The 21,380-nt window shown below is 44.2% G+C and overlaps 1 protein-coding gene across 1 annotated transcript in view; it reads right to left on the minus strand.

The window, feature by feature from the left end:
* Positions 1 to 21,380, minus strand: part of CRIM1 (cysteine rich transmembrane BMP regulator 1) — an 882,829-nt gene that overhangs the window by 455,985 nt on the left and 405,464 nt on the right. The window contains exon 3 of the mRNA XM_030196525.1: positions 119 to 361. Coding sequence (XP_030052385.1) covers positions 119 to 361 — 243 coding nt within the window. The remainder of the gene's footprint in view (positions 1 to 118; positions 362 to 21,380) is intronic.

Raw genomic sequence — 21,380 nt, forward strand, 5'->3', positions numbered from 1 at the left:
GGGCCTTTTTTACTAGTCTTTTCATAAATTCTGAAAGCTTATTGCTTGCTGTTCATCTGGAAAATAAAAATTGAATTGTGCAATACTGGATAACATATTCCGTATCTTCCATGGTTACCTGGTTTACATTTGTACAGGTCACAGCACTCGCCCGGCTTCCCTGAAGCCTTGGAAACCAGGATGTTTAAGTAGCCCGGTTGGCACACTTTCCTCAGGCACCCTGCAGGGTTGCACACACAGCGGCTCGGCAGTGGACAGCACTCTCCAGGAGGGGCATAACCTTCAATCAGGATGGAGTCTTCTGGGCAACGAGGAGAAAACTGGACCTCACAGCGAGCCTTGGAACAGTCAGGCTTCTCATCTAGGAAATAAATAAGAATGGAAATCAAGAGAACACTTTACTACCTAAAACTTAGGTCATAGATCAAACACTGTAATTTATCAAAACAGACCTGCCAAGTCTCCTGCTAGATTCCTGCTTTCATGAGCCATCTCCAACACCATACCTGCCAAGTCTCCCGCATTCAGCGGGAGACTCCCATTTTGGCGGGTCATCTCCCGCACTCCCGCCAAAGCGGGAAAGTCTCCCGCTGAATTCCGCCACCGCCGCAGCTGCCACCACTTCTGTTGAGCAGCAGCAGGAACAAAAACAAGCGACGCACTGAGCCGGAGCCGCTGCCGCCGCTTCTCTCTGCAGTCAGCATAAGAACAAAAACAAGTGTGGGGCCACAGCAGCCTTCAGGCATGCACTGTTGGCTCTGCCGTCCTCTGCCCCCACTGATGTCAATTTCTCGTTCCGGGGGCAGAGGACCAGCAGAGCCAACAGGACATGCCTGAAGGCTGCTGCAGCCCCGCGCTTGTTTTTTTTCTTGTGTTGGTGCTGCTGCTGCAAAGAGGGCCGGAGGGAGAGAGGAAACATGGCTGGAAAGGGTAGGGGAAGGGGGAAAGGATGTCCAGAAGGAGGTGTCCAGAGAGAGCAGAGAGGAGAGAAAGAAAGAAGAGTCAGGATGCTGGAGGGTACAGAGCGAGAGAGAGAGACAGCCAGAAAGAGATGAGGAGAAAATGAGGGGACATGGAAAAGAGCAGGGGAGAGACAGAGAGAGATGGGGAGAGAAAGAGGGGACATGGAAAAGAGCAGGGGAGAGACAGAGAGAGATGGGGAGAGAAAGAGGGGACATGGAAAAGAGCAGGGAAGAGACAGGCTACTGGGGAGAAGGAAGGGGAGCAAGGGGGAGACCCTGTCTGGTCAGATGGAAAAATAGAGGAGAAATGCTGGATAAAAGGAGGGAGAGAAAGAGGAAAAATGCTAGAAGGAGGAGGCAGAAAGAGGAAAGATGCTGGATGGAAGAGGGGTAGAGAGAGAGAGAGAGATGAGTGGAAAGATGGGGAGAGAAAGAAGGGCATGGGCAGGAGAGAGAGAGAGGCTGCTGGAGAGAAACTGGGGGAGATGCTAGCTGTCAGACAGAGAAATACTGGATGAAAGGAGGGAGAAAGAGGGAAAATGCTGGAAGGAGGGGGCAGAAAGAGGGAAGACGCTGGATGGAAGCGTAGGGCGGGAAAGAGGAAAGACACTGGAAGGATGGGAAGACAGAAGACATGCTGAATGGAAATGGGTCGAGAGAGAGAGAACTGTCTAGAAGGAAGGGGAGATAGAGGGAGACAATGGATGGAAGGATTGGGAGACAATGGATGGAAGGATTGGGAAAGGGTCAGGCTTGTGGCACTGCTTATCATGGGTGAAGCAGAGATAGATTCAGGATGTAATGGTGCTAATGGCTGGTGAGAAGAAGGGAAGGGAGCAGATCAGCAACATTTCAAACTCGGCTACCAACAACAGTGATTACTGGGGGGGGGGGGGCAGAATTATGAGATGTAATGGGGATTCCAAGTATCTGGCTGTCTAGACAGACATATCAGGAGCAACAACCAGATGTGGGGGGGAGCTAGGTATTGGGAGTTAAAGCCAAAATGACATCTCCACACATAGTCCCTAAGGGACTTTTATACATAAAGACCCCCTCACTCCAGCTACTTTGAGCTACCTAGTAAAATTACCATTATAATTGAAAGCATCATTTAGAATCCTAGGTCATACTGACTAATACACAAATATATTTTTTATACCTGTATGGCTTTTCTGTACAAGTTTATTCATATAAATACAGAATTAAAAACAAAACAAAACTCAAGCATACTTTAAATTCATATGTGACCTGTTATGTCATATTATTTTTAATCTGTATTGTTACCCACTTAGGAGTGTAGTGATTGACACATATGAAATTTAAATCACTCAACAAATTCTATATGGGAGTGGTCTGATTTTGGTACAGGACTGGACAGAATCCATTCCATATTCCCTTAACAATGGAGCTATGGCCTGGGGCCTTACAACTCACCATATTAAAAAAAAAAAACATCTAACTGTAGTGTCACCTCAGGAACTTTATATGCTCTCCTTCCACTGCCAGACACTATGGGGCTCATTTTCAAAGCACTTAGACTTACAAAGTTCTATAGGTTCCTATCTAACTTTGTAAGTCTAAGTGCTTTGACAACACTCCTTTAAAGATGAGTCTCCATGTGAAATAACACACATTTCTACAAAACGACATTGAAAACATAGATATCAACCTTACCATCCATAACAGCACTACTCCAATGACTCAATTGCAGCACTCTTAACTATGAAGATAGCACCAATACACCTAATGTTGGGGAAACGAACTACAGATCCCTACATAGAAGCTACATGTGCTAGCAGAATCCATCACCTCTGTCACACATACAGAACAAGACGGACCCCCACCTAATATAGAAAGTCAGGCTCTATAAGGAATACCATACTGGCAAAATAAATTATGATGCATTTCCTCCTGTACTGTAAAGAATACAAAAGTACAGTAGAAGAGATGTACATTTTCCCCACACTGATTCATTTCACTCCCCCAAAATTTAAAATTATGTTTTCTTTTCCACCTTTGTTGTCTAGACATTTTATTTTTCTAACTAGGTTGGTTTCAGTGTCTCTTTTCCGCTCTCCTTAGGTCAGTCTTCTAAGTTCTTTTCTCAGGGTCTCTATTACATTTTTTCTCTCACCTTCAGTCTTCTTCCTTTCCTTCTTTACTTCTGTCTGATATTAATCTTCCCTTTCATCTTTTTTCTCCATTTTTACCTTCTCTGCTTCTACGCTCTGGTTTTGTCCCTCATTCTCCCCTTCCTTCCCTCTCCAGTCCTCAGTCTCCTTCTTTTCACCTTCCACCTTTCCATCTCTCACTTTCACCAGCCCTCCTACTGTCTGTCTGTCTATCTCTCTCTCTCTCTCCCACCCCCTTTCTCCTTTCCCAACCTCCTATTCTCCCTCAGTCTTCCTCCCACTCCCTAGTCCACCATTTCTATTCTTTGTACTCCCCACTTCCCAAACCCTCAGCTATGTTCCTCTAACTCTAATTACCTCACTTACCCCGTATCAAGCTTCTCATTTCTTCTCTTTCAACTTCTCTCCACTCTATTTTTACACTGTCTCTCTCCTTCAACAGAATCTTCTCTTTATACTACTTCTTAACCCTTTCCTATGCCCTCTAGATCCTTCAAACCATCTATCTACCCCTAATTCCAGACCCTTTCTCTCTGTTTCACCACCTCCCTCCTGTGGCTTTCACCTTCTCACTTTCTCCCTCTTTCTATAGCTTTCTCCACCTTTCTCATACCCTCCCTTGGTTCTTACCCCCATCACATACTCCTTCTTCTAGAGACTTCCGCTTCTCAATTTCTCCCCTAAAGACTCTTCCCATCTTCTCCCCTCTCTCCAAAGGCTCTTTTCCCTGTAGCTGCTGAACCAGCTGACCCCACTGTGCGGCCTCCCTAATAAATTAGCTTGATCCCTCTCCTCAGCGTGCAGTCTTATTATATCAGCCAGCATGTAGTTTCTCTATTATACTAGCTCGATCCCTCTCCTCACCATACAACCTATTACCCTGACCCAATTCCTCTCCATATTGTGCAGCTTCCATAGCTGTAAGGGTGCAGCTCTCATCAGGAGATTGTTCCTGCATAAGCAGGGGATGGTGTCTCATTAAGCCCTTCTCATGATTCCAACTGGAGAGGGTGGGAGACTGCAAAATGAGCAGAGAATCTGTCCAGCAGAGGTAATAGAGAGGTTACATGGTGGGGAAAGGGATGGAAGAAAATATACAGGGTAGCAAGTCATCAGGTTGGCCAGTGGTTTGGTTTACCCCAGCTTGATCTGATTATTAAAACTAGGCAAAGAGGTGGCATGCCAAATGCCTATGCTGCTTTGTACTCTTCACAGTCTGTAGGCATATGTGATTGTTCAGAAAAGTATAAGCTTGCTGTCTATGTCAAATGTTTAGTGTCATTACAGTTGAGAAACACTGCTCTTAATCTAGCCGCACAGTGTTAAAATATAGAAAAAATTGCAGAAGAAAATATTAGGGAAGAGTGGGAATCATCTAAGCGCATGGTCTAGGAGTAAAAATGTCTTCAATAATAATTGCTGAAAGGTAGCAAGGAGCAAAAGGGGAAGGGGGTGGGGATGTTGGTAGGGGTAATTTGATTGCTTTGTTTATTGCATTCTCAATGTTTTATTGAACTGTGCATTGGATGACTTTTTGCAGGTTATAAGATTCTGTATTAAATTAAATTAACATGCTCTGTCTTAAAACACTGTAATGAAACTAACTGCTTGAAGTTATTTGTTAAGACATAATTTCTTTCTCAAAAGAATCAACATTGATTATGTTTTAATACTGGAGGTCCTGGATGAACTATTTCAACCAGACCAACTTTTTTGGGTTGGCTAGACAAAACTATTGTTTTAAAAATCACATGTGGAGCAGGTCCCGTGATGAAACAGCACCATTCCAAGTGCCAGTAAAGGGCCAAGGAAGCTGCAATCACAGCTCCCAGGAGGGAAATGGGGAATTCTAACTATTGATCATGAGTGACACCTACTGGCAGACTTAAGACCACATTTGTATCGGATTCTACAGGATGCCCTAATCTGTGACTCTTAGCCAGAGGACTGCCATTTGAATGGTGGGGCAGAGAGAAGAGGGACAAAAAAAAACCCTATCTGCAAACAAAGCCTGATGACACCATAGACCCATTACCCCCTCCCCCGAAATGTCACAAGAATTCACAAATCAATGAAGGCATAATCACAACCTATGCTACATCAAGTTGTCTCCAGTGTCACTGCAGAATTACTTCTACTGCAACTTACTGGAAGAACAGTAAGCAGCATATATTTCCTCAGTATTATTAAAAAAAAAAAGAAAAAAAATGTTAAATGAAAGGCATAACTTTTGTATATCTTGCTTATGTTGCAATAATTCATCTGTTTCCATCTATTTTCTTTGTCTGAGAACAAAGACAAAACCAGAGATGGAGCAATCTCTTCAATAATGCCAATGGCTGACTAACTGCTCAGACTAGAAGGAGCCTTCCTGTCTCTTGACACCGCAGTCTGTTGCTTCTACAGTTCTTTGAGATTCAGGTTCTACAAGGCTATGAAAAACATTCAGTCTAGTCTAGAATTAACAACACCCCCTCCCCAAAGGTCATAACAAGAAAATACACTATGTACTTCAGTTCCTGTCTTTCCCCTCCCTCCATCTCAACACACACCACTGTCTTCTTTACCCTCTCCCAAAAACACAGCTAAATAAAAAGCTTTCTCCTAAGTATACTCCAAAAAGCCTGCACCCTTATATCAGTGACAGATCACAAACTAAAGATCTTGTTGCAGCAAATAGGCAACACGCAATTATATAACAGGCTCAGGCTATAATTACAGCTCTGTCTTTCATAAATACTGTTTAGTTTGCCGTCGTAAGTGGTAACTTCATGCATAAATTCATCCCTAATGATACTGCTTTGACTGATTAAATCAGAATAGAAAATGTGTTATGCTGCATTTCTGAAAATGTGTTTTCATAATGTTATGAGGTTCCAAAGTATTTCCTGCTCTGCTCTCACGTCTCTCCTTTCTTTTATGATGTAAAATGATCCCTTCTATAGCAGAATTATGCTAGATCAAGATAGACTCCTCTGAATATCTGCAGCAAAGTGGTATTTAACCCAAGTGCTAGCTCAAAACCCATGAGGCTAATGGCTCGTCTGCAAGTTAGTCACCATAAAATTCTTTTTTTTCTGCAAGCAGACTTCAAAATATGAACAAACATATCACGATACCAAAGCCAATTAAGAGCTGATTATTGTGCAATCCAAGCAGCCTGATCCATTGTAATGCAGCGTTAACGGACGGCTTCTGGGAAATCATCCTCCTCCAGCTACAAATCTAGTGTACAGCATAGATAAAGGTTGATTATGAGACTTCTCGTGTGTTGGCTCTGCAAGATTTTCCCACATTATTCCACACCTTACAGGAGTGGTATAGGAGCTGCAGTATCAAGATTACTGTCTGTTGGCAGTACCAATTATTCATTGATTCCTGGGAAGTGACTACACTTGGAAAGTCAAAGTGGTTATCTCTTTCAAAACTTTCATTGCTTCACTATATTTTTCAGTCACTCTGTCCTTGCAGGATGGTCTACGGCTCTATTACTGCCTCAAACGTTTCACCATCTGTGGATGACTGCTGGGTGTAAAGAACCTTCTTGCTTCTCAAACAGTTTTCTAACCTGTTAGGTGGGTCCTCCTTTTGTGAATGAAGCCTACCTACTTTGACTCATTTTCAAAAGAAAAGAACATGCAAAAAGTGGCACAAGGGGCAGATGTACATGCTTCTAACATGAAAACGTTTAAACCATATAACCAAACAACAAAAAAAAAGTTTAATCAGATATTCACTGAAAGAAAAATGTTTTGGGAATGGGTATTCAGGGGTGTTGGGAGTATAAGATGGGTGGTCTTACGTGCTGTACTTTTTTTTTTTTGCAATTATGGATAGCAAAACAATTTCCTTGAGTTGGAAAGAAAAACGTCGTGAATTAGACCTGTTTTAAAAGTGATTTGCTCAAGACCAAACTTGTCTTTGGACCCATTTGTGATTTTGCAGAGTTGGAGAGTGCAGAAGTGGAATTGTTGGCTTGTGAAAAAGAGTGGAGAGTTACTGAATGGTCTGTAACCTTTGTTTCTTTGCCCCTGTCTGAACCTTTGGATCCTTACATTATCTGCCTTGCCTCCTCTGTGTCTCACCTCCTCAAGTCCTTGCCCACACCTGCCAGCCCCCCAGCCACACCTGTCTCTTGCTCTGAACCTCACCCCCTTCCCCCACCAAACACTCACTGTCCCCAAACCCCACACCTCTCATTCAAACCCCCTATCTGCTTGTCTTCTTTCTCTCATTGTTCCTCTGTTTGTCCACTCCCAGTTTGTCACTGTGCTTTGTTTTGCTGCCGTTTTTGTGTGGACTGTTTGCTGGTGCTGGTTCTGGGTCTCACTGGGTGCAATAGTATATAGTGTATTAAAACGTGCTATACCGCCCAATCTGACTTGCAGAACTGGCCAGTTATTCATAAAACACAAAAAAAATATTAGAGCTAGAAAGGAACTACAAGAATTTGATAGGAAAGGGATAGTACACACACATCAAGTCATTCAAATTAACTATAAACACAAAACTAAAAATAAGCATATATTTAAAAGAAACAAAGGAGGAAACGAGGGGAGGTGGAGGAGTGCACAGTGGTGTTACTGGACTTAGTGGGTTGCACCTGTGGTGGTGGGACATCTGCATGTCAATCATGGATGCGCTGAATGCTATTGTGGCTGATGCTTTGCTGGATGTGGATGAGAGTCTGGAGGGGAGGCTCAGGAGGAGACACTCCATACCGAGAGTATTTAGGCCCAGGATCCGCTTCATGGACCTCACTGGCCAGCAATATCTTTTTAGGTACCATTTTTATAGGCTGCCATAGCACCTCTCTGACCAGCTACAACCCCTCCCCCAGGCCAGGATATGCAGGAATAATCCAGTGCCAGTCCACCTTAAAGTCATTGCCTCCCTCACCTTTCCTGCCACTGGCACTTTTCAGTCAGTGCTAGCAGTCAATGCAGGCACCACCCAGCCTGCCATTTCCAACTTCCTTGCCCAGTTCCTCGATGCCTTCCTCACCCAGATCTCACGCTATATTACCTTCCCCACTACCGTCCAGGCCCTCCAGAACAACATGGCTCAGTTCTACACCATAGACCACAGTCATTGGCGTCATGGACTGCACCCAGGCTCACCCATGGCTACGCCCCTGGATTGAACCCCAGTGGACACCATTTTGTGGCTGCCTTCATGAGAAGTTAGGTGGGGGTTGGAATCCCTGGAAATGGGTCTCTGCCCCATGTGTTCCTCAGGACTGAAGTTCACAGGGTCCACATCCTGTTGATTCTCTGCAGCTTTGCCCTTCACCTCTCTCTTTAGTAGCCTCCTGTTTTTCTGGCAAGTCCTCAAGATCTCCATTTCTGTTAAACCCCACTAAGCTTGGCCCAGCGCTGAGGTTTACAATGTCCAGTATTGTGTGCCTGTATACCTGTCCTAGCCCTCATGTTCAGTAGACCCTGAGGCCAGGACCGCTGTCCTAGCTTTAGGATTCCCTGTAGCTGCTGCTGAGGTCACACAGGACCTGCTTGGTTGCCACCTGCTGTTTGTTGTACTTGTTGCATCTGGGGGCCTCACCGGTTCCACCGGTAGAGTCATGCACCTGTTGTGAGGTGGGGGAGGGGGGAGAGTATGCTGGACAAGACCTCAGTGTGCGCATCATCTCTAGACTATTCCCCTGCCCTCTGACCTGCTGAACACAGAGTAAACTCTAGTCTGTGCAATGGCTTGGCAGTTCAGCTGTTTTACAGCCCTGTCTTAAGAAAGGATAACATCTCATGCGCATTATCGGTGCAGTTATTTATTTTCAATACACTGGACTAAGACAACTGTGTAATTACCTAGTATTGACTCCTGAGGCAGGCCTTACAGCTGAAGCACAACTCATGTTGAGTCATTGATTCTTATTAATCAAGTCCTGCACCTCACCATTGTTTGGGGACTTTTTGTTGTCACCTTTGCTGTTTGTGTGTTGCTTTTGCTTTAGCAAAGGGTTGTTTTCCTTTTGTACCTGCCTAGGAACACCAGCTGGTTGGTATTACACTGGTGGCTAGTGCGAGACAGCAAACCTTTACTACAATTAGCCAAGGACATGATCGATGTTTGTCCCTTGAGAGGGTTGTCTCCCTACAGATATGCAAGATGGATCCTGGACCTGCTTGAGGTCCCTAGGTGACAAGGCACTAGCTGAGAGATGGCATGCCACTTTGCTGGGGCCATTGTTACAGCTCTTGTCAGGGATGTGGGTGTGTGCGTCCTCATGCTTATGTGGTCTACAGCTGGCTGAGTATGGCAGGGGACCCTGTTTGATCGTCCCATCTTTCTGGCTACCTTTGCTGGGACCCCCTTGAGAATGGCATGTATCTGTGATGTAATCGGGCTAGCTGGCTTGTGGCCCTGACAGATGCCAGTGGCTACACATTACCCCATAACTCATGGGCATTCTTTTGGGGTGGGGAGGGGTACGTATAGGTGGTAGTTCCCCTAAGGAGGGGCTTGTGTGCCACTAGTATGTAGAGTTTTGAAATGCCCCTAGCTTGGGCCTTGAGGGATGTTTCACAGGTGCAGCAATCAATGTGCGGTATGGCCCACGCAAGGCCATCCATTTGTGTGGCAACTTGTGCTCTGACAGCCCTCTGTGGACAGTGTACTGTCCTCATTGAACACTCCTTTGTTTGGTACATGTGTGGCAGAGGGGTTAGGGCTAGGGTTCTTAATTCAGGGGATATGAGTTTTGTTCCCACTGTGTTTCTTTCTTGTTACAATTTTTTTTTTTACCCTGCCACAGCTGCGGCAAAGTGCTTGGTAGCTGTGTGTGACACGCTGGCTACTTTTCCTTGAGTCACAGGAGGGTGCTGACCAACATACCTTCCCTCCTCCCCTCTTCCTTTCCATGTAATTTCATAGGTTTGGGTTTCACTGCAGTACACTCTACTGGACATGGGGATAGGGGGACACACTGTAATAAGGGTAGCTACTTACTTGGGTTGCAATGTCAGTGGGACTTCCGTTGGGCCCTGAGGCACTCCCTCATGTGCTGGATGAGGCCTGGATTTTCACGCCATATCTTACGGTACCAGCGCCTGAGCAACTCAAAGTCCCTGTGAATGCCGAATCTTCCACAAAACAAAAAATCAGTGCTATATACGATTCTATAAAGGGCATGTGCCCTTTATATAATGGCACACAGCACCGATTCCCACACCTAACTTTAGGTGCCAAACTTATGCCTGCTGAAAAACCAGGAGTAAACGCTGGTGCTCATGTTAGGCATGCTGAGGCATTATTCTACAAGTATGCGTGCAACGTTTCAGACTGCCTCTGACACGCCTCCATTTGTTAAGTGTCATGCCTTATAGAATAGTGCACAGCCAGATGCATGCACAGATTTTAATGAGCGCCAATTAACTTCAATTATTGATAGTTAAGGGCTTGTTGCTCAATTAATTTGCACATGCATCTTGGTCATAAAACTCTGGGGGTAAGTCTGTAAGTATCAAAATGGCTGGTAGCACCAGGGGAGTTATTTAAACATACAGCAGTGCTTTTTTGGCTGTGACTTCATGATAGTTGCCAAATAAATCATTTTGTGGCTCCCCAGAGGTGCAAAATAATGATGTACCTATGGAGAACCCATGCAGACTGTGACCCCAAATGTAGGTTTTGTTGACCCTCATTTGGGGTTCTGACCCATAGTTTGGGAAGCTCTGCCATAGAGGCAGACTACCTGTTTAACCACCATGCTAATAAAGGGAATTCTATCACCCCTGGATTTCTATGTGCCAGATGGGCCATTAAAATTGCTCATAAAAACCTGATATATGACTACTTTGGATGTATTTGTCCTTGTTTTGAACATGTTACTAAAGGAAAAAATTGCATGGGTTTCTCCCACAGAGACAGGAGTTACCAATAACAAAATCATGGGTGCTCGATTAGGATTAACACCAGCCACTATTAACTTGGGAGATTCTGACTATAGATTTTTAGTTTGAAAATCAAAAAGTCTTTTTCATAATTAGCTCCTGGTTGCTCACTCGGTAGCCAGTTTATAGTGTATTGATTTGGAAAAAGATGCATCTCTTTTTATTGTTAGTGAGAAAGTGTGCCAGGGAAGATTCATCTATGTTTTTGAAACCTATTATAAACAGGTGCATGTGAATTATTTAAAAGGCCTGAACTTGATTTTATTAACGTAATAACCCTCAGAGTGATGAGATGAAAATCAAAAGAATATTGCTTAACAGCTCATGTTATTGAGCTACTGACAGTTCTTTTTTGGTATTATTTAAGGAATACACAAGTATTTCTTCAAAATGTCAAAATATTTTACAAATGTAAATTAGTCAGCAAACAACTGCCATCCCAATTTCTTTTTTCAGGTAATGATTAGGCAGGGCCATCTCAAATGCTGTGTGAGCGGTGCAGCCACGCAGGGCACAAGGGAGCGGGGGCACCAAGATTGATCCCTGTCTGTTGCCTCCTCTTCTTGGCCGCAGCACAGTGGGTGGGGCAGGGGCACCAGGGGGCATGTCACACAAGGCATGATTCTGGCTCAGTAGGGTCCTATGATCAGGGTTCAAATTTTAATCTGTTACCATTTCTAGTGGTAGCAGTGGGATGAAATGGTTTACAGCAGGGGCGTAGCCAGACACCCAATTTTAGGTGGGCCTGAGCCCAAGATGGGTGGGCAGAAGAACTCTGCCCTGTCCCACAAGTTATTTGGTCTCTCTCTCTCTCTCTCTCTCTCGCCTGCATGCCATATGGTTTCTCAGACATCCCCCCTCCCTCGCATACCTTTTAAATAGATTTTCACTGGCAGCGAGAAGCAACTAATACACACTGCTCATGCTGGCCCCACAGCCTTCCCTGATGCAACTTCCTGTTTCCACATAGGTGGGAATACATCAGAGAGAAGGCTGTAGGGCTGGTGCGAGCAGTATGTATCAGTTGCTTCTCGCTGCTGTTTACAAGACACGCAGGACGGACAGCGTGTTGGGAGTTTTCAGCTGGTGGGGCTTGGGGATCCCTGCCAGCCACACCATAGGTGTGCTGCTACTGGGTGGGCCTGAGCCCAAAGGCCCACCCAGGCCCATCCTTGGCTACGCCACTGGTTTATAGTCAGTGGTATCATATGTTCACACAATATAGAAATAAAAACATTAATTCAATTTAATTAATTAAACAGGTGCGTTTGTCACAAGCTCCATCTGTTTTTCAATACTAATTTTTAGGGTGATATAGTGAGTAGTCTGACCAGTTTCATGCTTACTCAAAAAGAAAAATTAAACCATACAAGTTGGGAAAACACACTTAGAACCCAAACCCAAGCAAGGGTCTAAATGAGGATGTCAGCAGCAACAGACAAAAACACAGAAGACGGAAAACATGACCTGAAGCTGATGCCAGAGTTGGTTTATTTCAGCTCTGAGTAAAACTTGTTATAGGCTGATTGCATGAAGAAAATTGAGTTGTATAGTTGAAACAAGCTTAGCAGCCGTTGGCCACGGTTCACTCCTAGAAGCAGAGGAGCGTACTGCAGCTAAATGAAAACCAGGCTGCCAAGGGAATTGTTAACAGTCCCTGTTGATGTACAAACAGTAACTGACATTTGTTAGTTGTTCATGGAGCAAAACCACACAATTACAGTTTTCCCTCAACAGATTTTTCAGCAGCCAAAAAACATCTGACCACAGGAAGATGCAAAGCACCAGAGGCAGAAGAGCACCATAAGTACATAAGTATTGCCATACTGGGAGAGACCAAAAGGTCCATCAAGCCCAGCATCCTGTTTCAAACAGTGGTCAATCCAGGTCACAAATTCCTGGCAAGATCCCAAAAAAGTACAAAACATTTTATACTGCTTATCCCAGAAATAGTGGATTTTCCCCAAGTCCATTTAATAATGGTCTATGGATTTTTCCTTTAGGAAGCAATCCAAACCTTTTTTAAACTCTGCTAAGCTAACCACCTTTACCATATTCTCCAGCAACGAATTCCTGAGTTTAGTTACACATTGAGTGAAGAAAAATTTTCTCTGATTCGTTTTAAATGTATTACTTTGTAGCTTCATCGCATGCCCCCTAGTCCTAGTATTTTTGGAAAGCATAAACAGACGCTTCACATCTACCCGTTCAACACTCATTATTTTATAGTCCTCTATCATATCTCCCCTCAGTCGCCTTTTCTCCAAGCTGAAGAGCCCTAACCGCTTTAGCCTTTCCTCATAGGGAAGTCGTCCCATCTCCTTTATCATTTTTGTCGCCCTTCTCTGCACCTTTTCCAATTCCACTATATCTTTTTTTGAGATGCGGCGACCAGAATTGAACACAATAATCGAGGTGCGGTCGCACCATGGAGCGATACAAAGGCATTATAACATCCTCATTTTTGTTTTCCATTCCTTTTCTAATAATACCTAATATTCTATTTGCTTTCTTAGCCGCAGCAGCACACTGAGAAGAAGGTTTCAACGTATCATCAAGAACGACACCTAGCTCCCTTTCTTGGTCTGTGACTCCTAACATGGAACCTTGCATGACGTAGCTATAATTCGGGTTCCTCTTTCCCACATGCATCACTTTGCACTTGCTCACATTAAACGTCATCTGCCATTTAGATGCCCAGTCTCGTAAGGTCCAAACAAACCAACCTTCATCTCTGACTCTCATGCTTCCTAATTTATGATTCTGTGTGGTGCCAAATGTTGGTGAGGCCACAGCCCCAGTGGACCACTTCATACCAATGCTGATGTAAAGCACTGAAATATCACCGAATTATTTACATGCCCTAAAATGTATGTGGAAAATACAGTAGTCTAATGTACACTGGGGTTGATATTCAGCGTGGTTTAAGCAGGCAGGAGAGGCTACTGCATGCTTAAACCACACTGAGTGAGCTGGCCAATGATACTCAGTGGCACTTAACCAGGCAGTGCTGTTGAATATTGACTCAAACTACACAAACTCAATCCATGCAGTGGTGGGGCAATCTAGAGGCGGAGGCAGGGAGGAGCTGACACTTACATGGGCATGTGCCAGTGCCTGCACAGCTAAGCGGCCAGATAAGACCTCGCAAAAGGTTGTTCTATCTTTCAGGGCTTAGCTATAACAGTGCTGGCACTGAATATCAGCCAGTAAACGCATAAAACCTGGGTCATTGGCCCAATTTCCCAAGTCCACCTTATTCTCTCAGTCGGCTCGCCCAACCCCCTCTTCCATCTGATGCCCAATTTCTGATCTCATCAATCCCAGATACCATCTTCCTCTCCATTCCCCGCTCTCCACACCCTACCTCGGTCCCCTGAGACCCATGCTAGAGTGGGGGCAATTGCCCTTATATGGAAAGCTGATCCCTGGCAGTAGTACCACAAGATTATTCTTTATGGTCAGCACCGTTATTTTGGATGGGGCAGGAGGAGAGGGAAACCGCTCTTGTCCTGGCCCACTAGACACCAGGTAATACCACTTGCTAAGTCTTGGGGGGGGTGGGCAAATGTTGGGCTGCTGGAAGGGGTCAGAATTGGTGTAGGAGGGCATTGGGTGAGTCAAATGAAGATATTGGGAGGGCTGGAAAGGGGGTCCAATGCAGTGGCATAGCTACATGGGGCCACGGGGGCCTGGGTCCCCATAGATTTGGCCCTGGACCCCCCTGCCAATGACCCACTCGACCCCCCTCTCACCGCTAACCCGCCGTCGCCTACCTTTGCTGGCAGGGGACCCCACCCCCGCCAGCCGAGGTCCTCTTCTTCCTTCGTTCTGTTTCTGACGTGTAGGACATCAGACTCAGAAACAGAACGAAGGTAGGCGACAGTGGGGGAGGGTTGGCGGCAGGAGGGAGTCGAGAGGGTCGCCGGCAGGGGGGGGTCAAAGTTGGTGGCGGCGGGGGGTCGCCAATGGCGGGGGGGGTGTCAGCAGCACCGGAGGGGGCTAAAATGTGCCCCCTCACCTCAGGCTCTGGACCCCCTCCCGCCGAAGTCTGGCTACGCCACTGGTCCAAAGCAGGGGCGTAGCTAGTATGGGGCCACGGGGGCCTGGGCCCCTGTAGATTTGGCCCTGGACCCCCCTGCCGACGACCCTCTCAACCCCCCCTCCCGCTGCCAACCTGCCACCTGCTACCTTTGCTGGCGGGGGACCCCAACACCCGCCAGACAAAGTCTTCTTCCTTCGTTTGGTTTCTGAGTCTCACGTCCTGCACATACAACATGCAGGACATCAGACTCACAGAAACAGAACGAAGCCCTGCAGATCGCAGAAACCAAACGAAGGGAGAAGACTTCGGCTGGTGGGGGGGTCGAGAGGGTCGTCGGCAGGGGGAGGGGTCAAAGTTGTTGTTGTTGGTGCTGGCGGTGGCGGGGGTAGTCGGCAATGGCGGGGGGGGTGGTGGCAATGGCGCCGGGGGGGGGGGGGGGTGGCGGCGCCGGGGGGGGGGCTAAAATGTGCCCCCTCACCTCAGGCTCTGGACCCTCCTCCCGCCAAAGAGACTGTGAGTATGCAAGAGAATGGGGAGGACTGAAGTGACAGATTCACTTATGTGTGTTCCCGCAGATATTCAGCCAGGACACGGATAACAGTCTTATATAGGTCCTAGCTGAATATCACCCAAGACCTGAACAAGTACTAGCTGCTAGCTTCTGGTTAGTCATGTCTGGATAGTCAATGCTGGAGCCAGGACATGGCCTGGCATTGAATATCCAAGTCTAATTTAGCCAGTGGTGATCAGCGCTTAGAAAAACACTGACTGTCACCAGAGGAAAATCAGGGGGCACTATTTTCTGTTCAAATAAGTGTTGAATTATACTTGTATAGTTGCTGGCTGTACTTGGAAAAGCAAAATTGCTTGAAATCTGGTTAGCTACTATGCAAGCAGCCAGCCAAAAACTTTCCTTACACTCTGGCAGCCTGTGCAAAAAAACTCACACAAGTTTTGCATGGCTTCTCCAAAAAATCCAGAGTATATTAAAATGCTACTTACAGAATAGTGCAATAAGATTTAGCTTGGTCATAGTAAAACTATAAGAGCCCTTTTACCAAACTGCAGTAAAAAGCGGCCTTAGCGAAACCTTACATGGGTCATTCATGCTGGGGTAAAATGGCTGATTTTTCTATTTTCACTATTAATGACCCATTAGTATGTGGTCATTAGCACATGAGCCACTATCTCCACATGTAAAAATTACCATGGGATGCCTGAGCGCGCCCTGCAGTAAGCTCTTTTTTGCTGTGGTAAGCACACATTAGTAAAAGGGCCCCATAGCATGGTGATATTTATCATGCAGAAAATCCTAAAAATCAATTGGTTAAATTGGTGTTTGTTACCCATTTATTATTAATTGCCTTCATTAAAAGATTCTTCCAAGCCATAAGTACATAAGCACATAAGTATTGCCATACTGGGAAAGACCAAAGGTCCATTGAGCCCAACATCCTGTTTCCAACAGTGGCCAATCCAGGTCACAAATACCCGGTAAGATCCAAAAAATGTACAAAACATTTTATACTGCTTATCCCAGAAATAGTGGATTTTCCCCAAGTCCATTTAATAACGGTCTATGGACTTTTCCTTTAGGAAGCCATCCAAACCTTTTTTAAACTCCACTAACTAACCGCCTTTACCACATTCTCTGGCAACAAATTCCAGAGTTTAATTGCACGTTGTGAAGAAAACGTTTCTCCGATTCGTTTTAAATTTACTATCTTGTAGCTTCATCACATGCCCCTTAGTCCTAGTATTTTTGGAAAGCGTGAACAGACGCTTCACATCTACCCATTCAACTCCACTCATTATTTTATAGACCTCTATCATATCTCCCCTCAGCCGCCTTTTCTCCAAGCTGAAGAGCCCTAACCGCTTTAGCCTTTCCTCATAGGGAAGTCGTCCCATCCCCTTTATCAATTTTGTTGCCCTTCTCTGCACCTTTTCTAATTCCACTATATCTTTTTTGAGATGCGGCGACCAGAATTGTACGATAGGTGCAGCTTGACAAACAATTTACAATTGATTTAATGGCACTACAATAGTAAAATGACCAAATTTAAGCATGTAAAATAATCTATAAGGTAAACTTGGAGTTAGGCAAATGAAATCCTAGTAATAGCAATGACATGATACAGTATCAGAAATATACATAGCTGGATCCACTATGTGGAACAATCTTCCTCTGGAGTTGCACCAGCTGTCCACTTGGTTCATATTTAAGAAATACTTAAAACCACATTTGTCTCAAGAAGCTTTTTTAAAGAGCTAATTAATATATGTGGTAGATAAATGAGTGTCCTCGTATGATTTAATGCAGATAAATAAGTGGCAGATAAATGCGCAAGCTTGTATTATTTAGTGCAGTAAGGGGCCTTTTTACTAAGCGGCAGTTAGCCCACTGTGGGCTTACTGTGTGCCAATCTGGAGCTACTGCTGGCCTAACGTGGGCACCAGAGTTAGTTCCACCCCCATCGTGCAGCACTTCCGATACTAGCATAAAGATTCAAAAAATATTTCCGCAGGGGTAACCCAGCAGCAATCGGGCACTGCTGTCTGCTACTCAGTAACTGCTGGGTTAGGGCAGGAGCCCTTAACGCCACCTCAATGGGTTGTGGTAAGAGCTCCCGCCCCTCCACACACACACACACACATGGCCAAGCAGTAACAGCAATCTTACTGCTTGGTCATGTCTTTTTTTTAGCCTTTTTACCCAAAAGGGCCTCAACGTGCAGTGAAAATGCCCCCCGCCACTAGTGCAGGGCCCTTTTTACCGCAGCTTAGTAAAAGGACCCCTAAGTCTGTAATTTATATGTGATTTTTATTCTGTGTATTTTATGACTTATGTATGTTTTCACTCACTTAGATCTAGTGGATATTGAGGGATATAAGCTTGGTAAATAACTAACTAACTAACCCCCCCCTCCCCGTTTATAAAGCTGCACTAACAGCTGCTGATGCGCTAAAGCCAACACAACCCATTCTGCATCTGCTTAGCATAGCGGTTTAAATGGGGGGGGGGGGTAAATAAATAAATATTAAAGGCTGAGAAGGTTAGGGATCTTCTGCTTGGAGAAAAGGCGGCTGAGGGGTGATATGATAGAAGTCTACAAGATAATGAGCGGAGTAGAGCGGACAGATGTGAAGCGTTTGTTTACACTTTCAAATAATAACAAAACCAGGGGACACAAGATGAAGCTAGAATATGGTAGATTTAAAACAAATAGGAGAAAGTTTTTCTTTACTCAGCTTGTAGTAGTTAGACTCTGGAACTCGTTGCCGGAGAATGTAGTGGCAGCAGCAGGCCTTAAGGAATGTAAAGGGGGTTTGGACAGATTCCTGAGGGAAAAGCCCATTGAACATTATTAATTGTTTTTTTTTTTTTGGGGGGGGGGGGGTCCCGGGTTCTTGAAGCCTGGATTGGCCGCTGTCGGAGACAGGATGATGGGCTTGATGGACCCTTGGTCTTTTCCCAGTATGGCAGTGCTTATGAACTTATGTAAAATGGTCCAGTAGAATATTCATATAACAGAAATAATTTATTTATTTATTCATAAAGTTCTTAAATCCTGCCCATCTACAAATCTATGATAAATGTCAGCAGAACACAACTGATACATTATAATAAGCACCATGGAGGAACATTAAAATAGCAGATATGATACATTACAGTGTCAGCACCTTTAATTGGCAACAGATTAGAACATTCATATAAAAGAGATGATACTCATGATGTCAGCACAATGCAAATGAAATATCTTAACAGGCAGACAAGGAGGCAAGTGCAGTTGAGACATATAGACAGACTAGCTGAATCTGAATCATAGCTATCTGATGCTAGGGTCCACCTTGGGGGTCAGCAACCAAGAAAAAGATCTAGGTGTCGCTGTAGATAATATGCTGAAATCTTCTGCTCAAAGTGTGGTGGCAGCCAAAAAAGCAAACAGGATGCTAAGGAATTATTAGGAAAGGGATGGTGAATAAAACCGAAAATACTATAATGACTCTGTATTGCTTCATGGTACAACCTCAATTTGAGTACAGCGTTCAGTTCTTGTCGCCGTATCTCAAAGAAGATATAGCAGAATTAGAAAAGGTTCAAAGAAGCGTGACCAAAATGATAAACGGGATGGAATGGCTCTCATATGAGGAAAGGCTAAAGAGGTTAGGGCTCTTCATCTCGGAAAAGAGATAGATGAGGGGAGATATACTTGAAGTCTACAAAATCCTTAGTGGTGTAGAACAAGTAGAAGTAAATTGATTTTTTTTACTCATTCCAAAAGTACAAAGACTAGGGGACACTAAAGGAAGTTGCATGTAAATATTTTTAAAAGAAATAGGTGGAAATATTTTTTCACTCAACGAATAGTTAAGTTATGGAACTCTTTGCCGGATGATGTAGTAACAGCGGTTAGTGTATCTAGGTTTAAAAAAGGTTTGGATAAGTTCCTGGAGGAAATGTCCATAGTCTGGAAAAGTCCATAGTCTGCTATTGAGACAGACACGGGAAAGCAACTGCTTGCCCTGGGATTGGTAGCATGGAGTGTTGCCACGATTTGGGTTTCTGCCAAGTACTTGTGACCTGGCTTGGCCACTGTTGGAAACAGGATACTGCGCTAGATGGACCACTGGTCTCACCCAGTATGGCTACTCTTCTGTTATGTTATGTATATTAAAATCACCTATCAGTAGCACTCCCTTTTCCTAGCTATCTTGTGAATGTCTTCAATTAAGTCTCTGTCCATTTCTTCTAACTGTGAAAGGGGTTGTATATATTTCAATTTGTTTATTAATTTTCAATTTTTAACAAGATTACACTTGTTTTGAAATACAGCAATAATTACATTAATAGAAATTCAATAATTTCCCATATAAGCAATTAAAACTAAAAAGAAATTAATACATATTATCACAGACATATATTTTAAGCTTCCTTAGACCACATTTAATCCTGAGGCGAACAGAGTTAGGGAAGAAATTTAAATTAAACTTATATAAAGAAAATAAGGTGGCGCAAATAATCCCAAATTATTTAACTATTAAATTTGTTTAGAATCTAGAAATGATTTTAGACTATCTGGTGAGAAAAAAGTGTATTTGACCTGACCCAACCTAACTAAACATTTACACGGATAGGCAAGAAAAAACATCCCGCCTATTTCCAGTGTTCTTGATTTTAATGCTAGAAAAGCTTTCCTTCTCTGTTGGGTCGATTTTGTGACATCAGGGAAGATTTGTACTTTTATCCCACCAAAACAGGTTTGAAGATTTTTAAAATAAAGTTTCATTATATTATTCAAATCCTGTTCGAAAACCAAGGAAACTATCAGGGTGGACCGGTCTGCATTTTCATCCACCGTCTGTTCTAATATAGCTGAAATATTCTCAATGTCTAAGTTAGAGTGTAATCCATTCTGTTTTTTCCCATTCTCTCCTTTGGGGCTTGAAATGTAATATATCTTGTTAATAGGCGGCATTGCTTCCAGAGGCATTTTTAAAACTTCATTTAAGTATTTTTTAAGTAAATCATAAGGATTAGTCCCAGGGAGTTTGGGAAAGTTCAATAGTCTCAAGTTTAATCTTCTATTAAAGTTCTCAATTTGATCCAGTTTCCTTCGAATATCAGCATTATCTTTAACCACACTAACTTTAAACTCTTGAAAAGCGTCTGCTTTATTTTGGAAATCAGTCATTTTTTCAGCAATATCCATTTTTAACTGGTCCACCTTTAAATTCAACTCTTGAAACTTTTTTTTAAATGTACTCACTTCTCCTGAAGTTTGTTGTAATGTCTCGTCCATTTTTCCCAACATTGTCCAAATCATTGTCAGATTTACCTCTCTCGTAGTTCTTAAAGATGTTTCTTGTACTTTCGGCGTCTTCTCCGGCTCTTCCCGCCCCTCACAAACAGCTTCACCCGAGACACTTCCAGTAGGGCGTCACTGTTCATCGGGCCTCGTCGTGGACGCCGGGCATGGAGGCCTCACATTTGCAGGTGGTGAAAGGGATATTTCCTCTCCTAGCAGGGCCTCCGCTTCCCCCAGAGGACCCCGCTATAGGATCCGTATCTCCTATTGTTCGGGAAATAGGCGCGAAATAGCGCTCGAGACCAGACTGAGGTACCATGGGAGTTGAGGTAGGTGGGGGAACTGCCTTCATTGTCCCCTTTCTTTTAGTATGTGGCATTCTTCCTCGAGGAAATTATTTTTTACCAAGTCGGGTTCAGAGCTGCTGTTCCGTACAACCTATTGCGCCGCCATCTTAAGTCCGCCTGTGAAAGGGGTTGTAAATCACCCCAATGTAAATACATTTTGCATTCCCTTTTTCC

Source organism: Microcaecilia unicolor, chromosome 3 (genome assembly GCF_901765095.1).
Source record: "Microcaecilia unicolor chromosome 3, aMicUni1.1, whole genome shotgun sequence".
Classification (NCBI taxonomy): Eukaryota; Metazoa; Chordata; class Amphibia; order Gymnophiona; family Siphonopidae; genus Microcaecilia; species Microcaecilia unicolor.